We start from the raw sequence: 1,135 nt of genomic DNA, 5'->3' as shown, positions 1-1,135 counted from the left end.
TCAAAGAGCCAATCTCGCTCTGAAAAGGACTCATCTGAAATGATTATTGATGCAGATCTACAATACTTGAATCATTTAAAGTCCTGATGCTGATTTTAACGCCCACATAAATAACTTTCCTCATGACTTGGCTCCAAAAGTAGGAAGTACTTTTTAATCCCACAGCTTACCGTGCAGGGAAGTCGGTCATAAAGAGTTCTGGCACCAGTTCTTGTAAGGGGACAGGCTGCTCAGGATGCTGAGGACAGATGATGCTGTCCTTCTCCACAGCAGCCAGCACACAGTCCTCCATGTTAAAGTAATGAACCTCGGCTTCTCTTCCTCTGTCGTCTTCTCCGGGATCCTGCTGCTGCCGTTCGCAAGGCGCACAGAGGGAACAGGGCACATACTGCTCAATGAGGAGACTCCCATCATTCTGAGAGCCGGTCAAAGCTAGAGAGGGAGCAAGACAACAGGAAGGATGAGAGATAAGATATAAGGATGGATCAGAGAGATACGTGAGGTTCAACACTTTTACTTGGACGTCCAAAGATTACCTTCTCCAAAGTCCACCAAAAAAGCTGAAATAACAGAAACTTTCCTCCTGCCAATAATCCTCCTTAAACAGCGTGAGGATTAGACCCAAACAAAGCTAAACGTGTTTAGGAATGCTCTCATGCAGCTTTATGATTCAACATTTTGGAACAGGAAATAAAATTAAAAGAAAGGGGGCGTGGGAAGAAGTTGCAGCAAAGGGACCCCGGGCTGCAGACTGCTGCAGTGAGGACTGGTCACATGACAACCATTAATAATAGTAATAATAACTGAACTTTATTGATCTCACATTGGAGAAATTTACCTCTGCATTTAAGCCATCCACTTGGGAAGCAGTGGGCGGCCATCGTGGGGCGTCCGGAGAGCAATCAGGGATTAAGGGTCTTTGCTCATAGACCCAGAGAGGCATTGATTTTGCTTGTAAAGCGGGGAGAATGGCGCTAGGCTTACCACACCGTGACGTCATTGCAGGAAGATGTCATGTTTGAGGTGTTACTATATTTGGGCAAAAATGGCAGCTGCTACTCTGTAAAGCCGGGCATACCAGGAGTTGACGTTAAGGATTCGGGCAAGTGACTTTCACATTTCATTTGCCCAGAAA

General features: G+C 45.8%; 1 protein-coding gene across 1 annotated transcript in view; it reads right to left on the bottom strand.

Annotated features, from left to right (window-relative positions):
* lrrk1 (leucine-rich repeat kinase 1) overlaps window positions 1-1,135 on the bottom strand; it is a 90,252-nt gene that overhangs the window by 24,347 nt on the left and 64,770 nt on the right. Inside the window, exon 25 of the mRNA XM_015378367.1 lies at window positions 171-432. Coding sequence (XP_015233853.1) covers window positions 171-432 — 262 coding nt within the window. The remainder of the gene's footprint in view (window positions 1-170; window positions 433-1,135) is intronic.

Source organism: Cyprinodon variegatus, unplaced genomic scaffold, assembly GCF_000732505.1.
Source record: "Cyprinodon variegatus isolate N-32 unplaced genomic scaffold, C_variegatus-1.0 Scaffold171, whole genome shotgun sequence".
Taxonomy (NCBI): domain Eukaryota; kingdom Metazoa; phylum Chordata; class Actinopteri; order Cyprinodontiformes; family Cyprinodontidae; genus Cyprinodon; species Cyprinodon variegatus.
The sequence above is the reverse complement of the archived record's forward strand: the minus strand, read 5'-3'. Positions and strand labels throughout refer to the sequence as shown.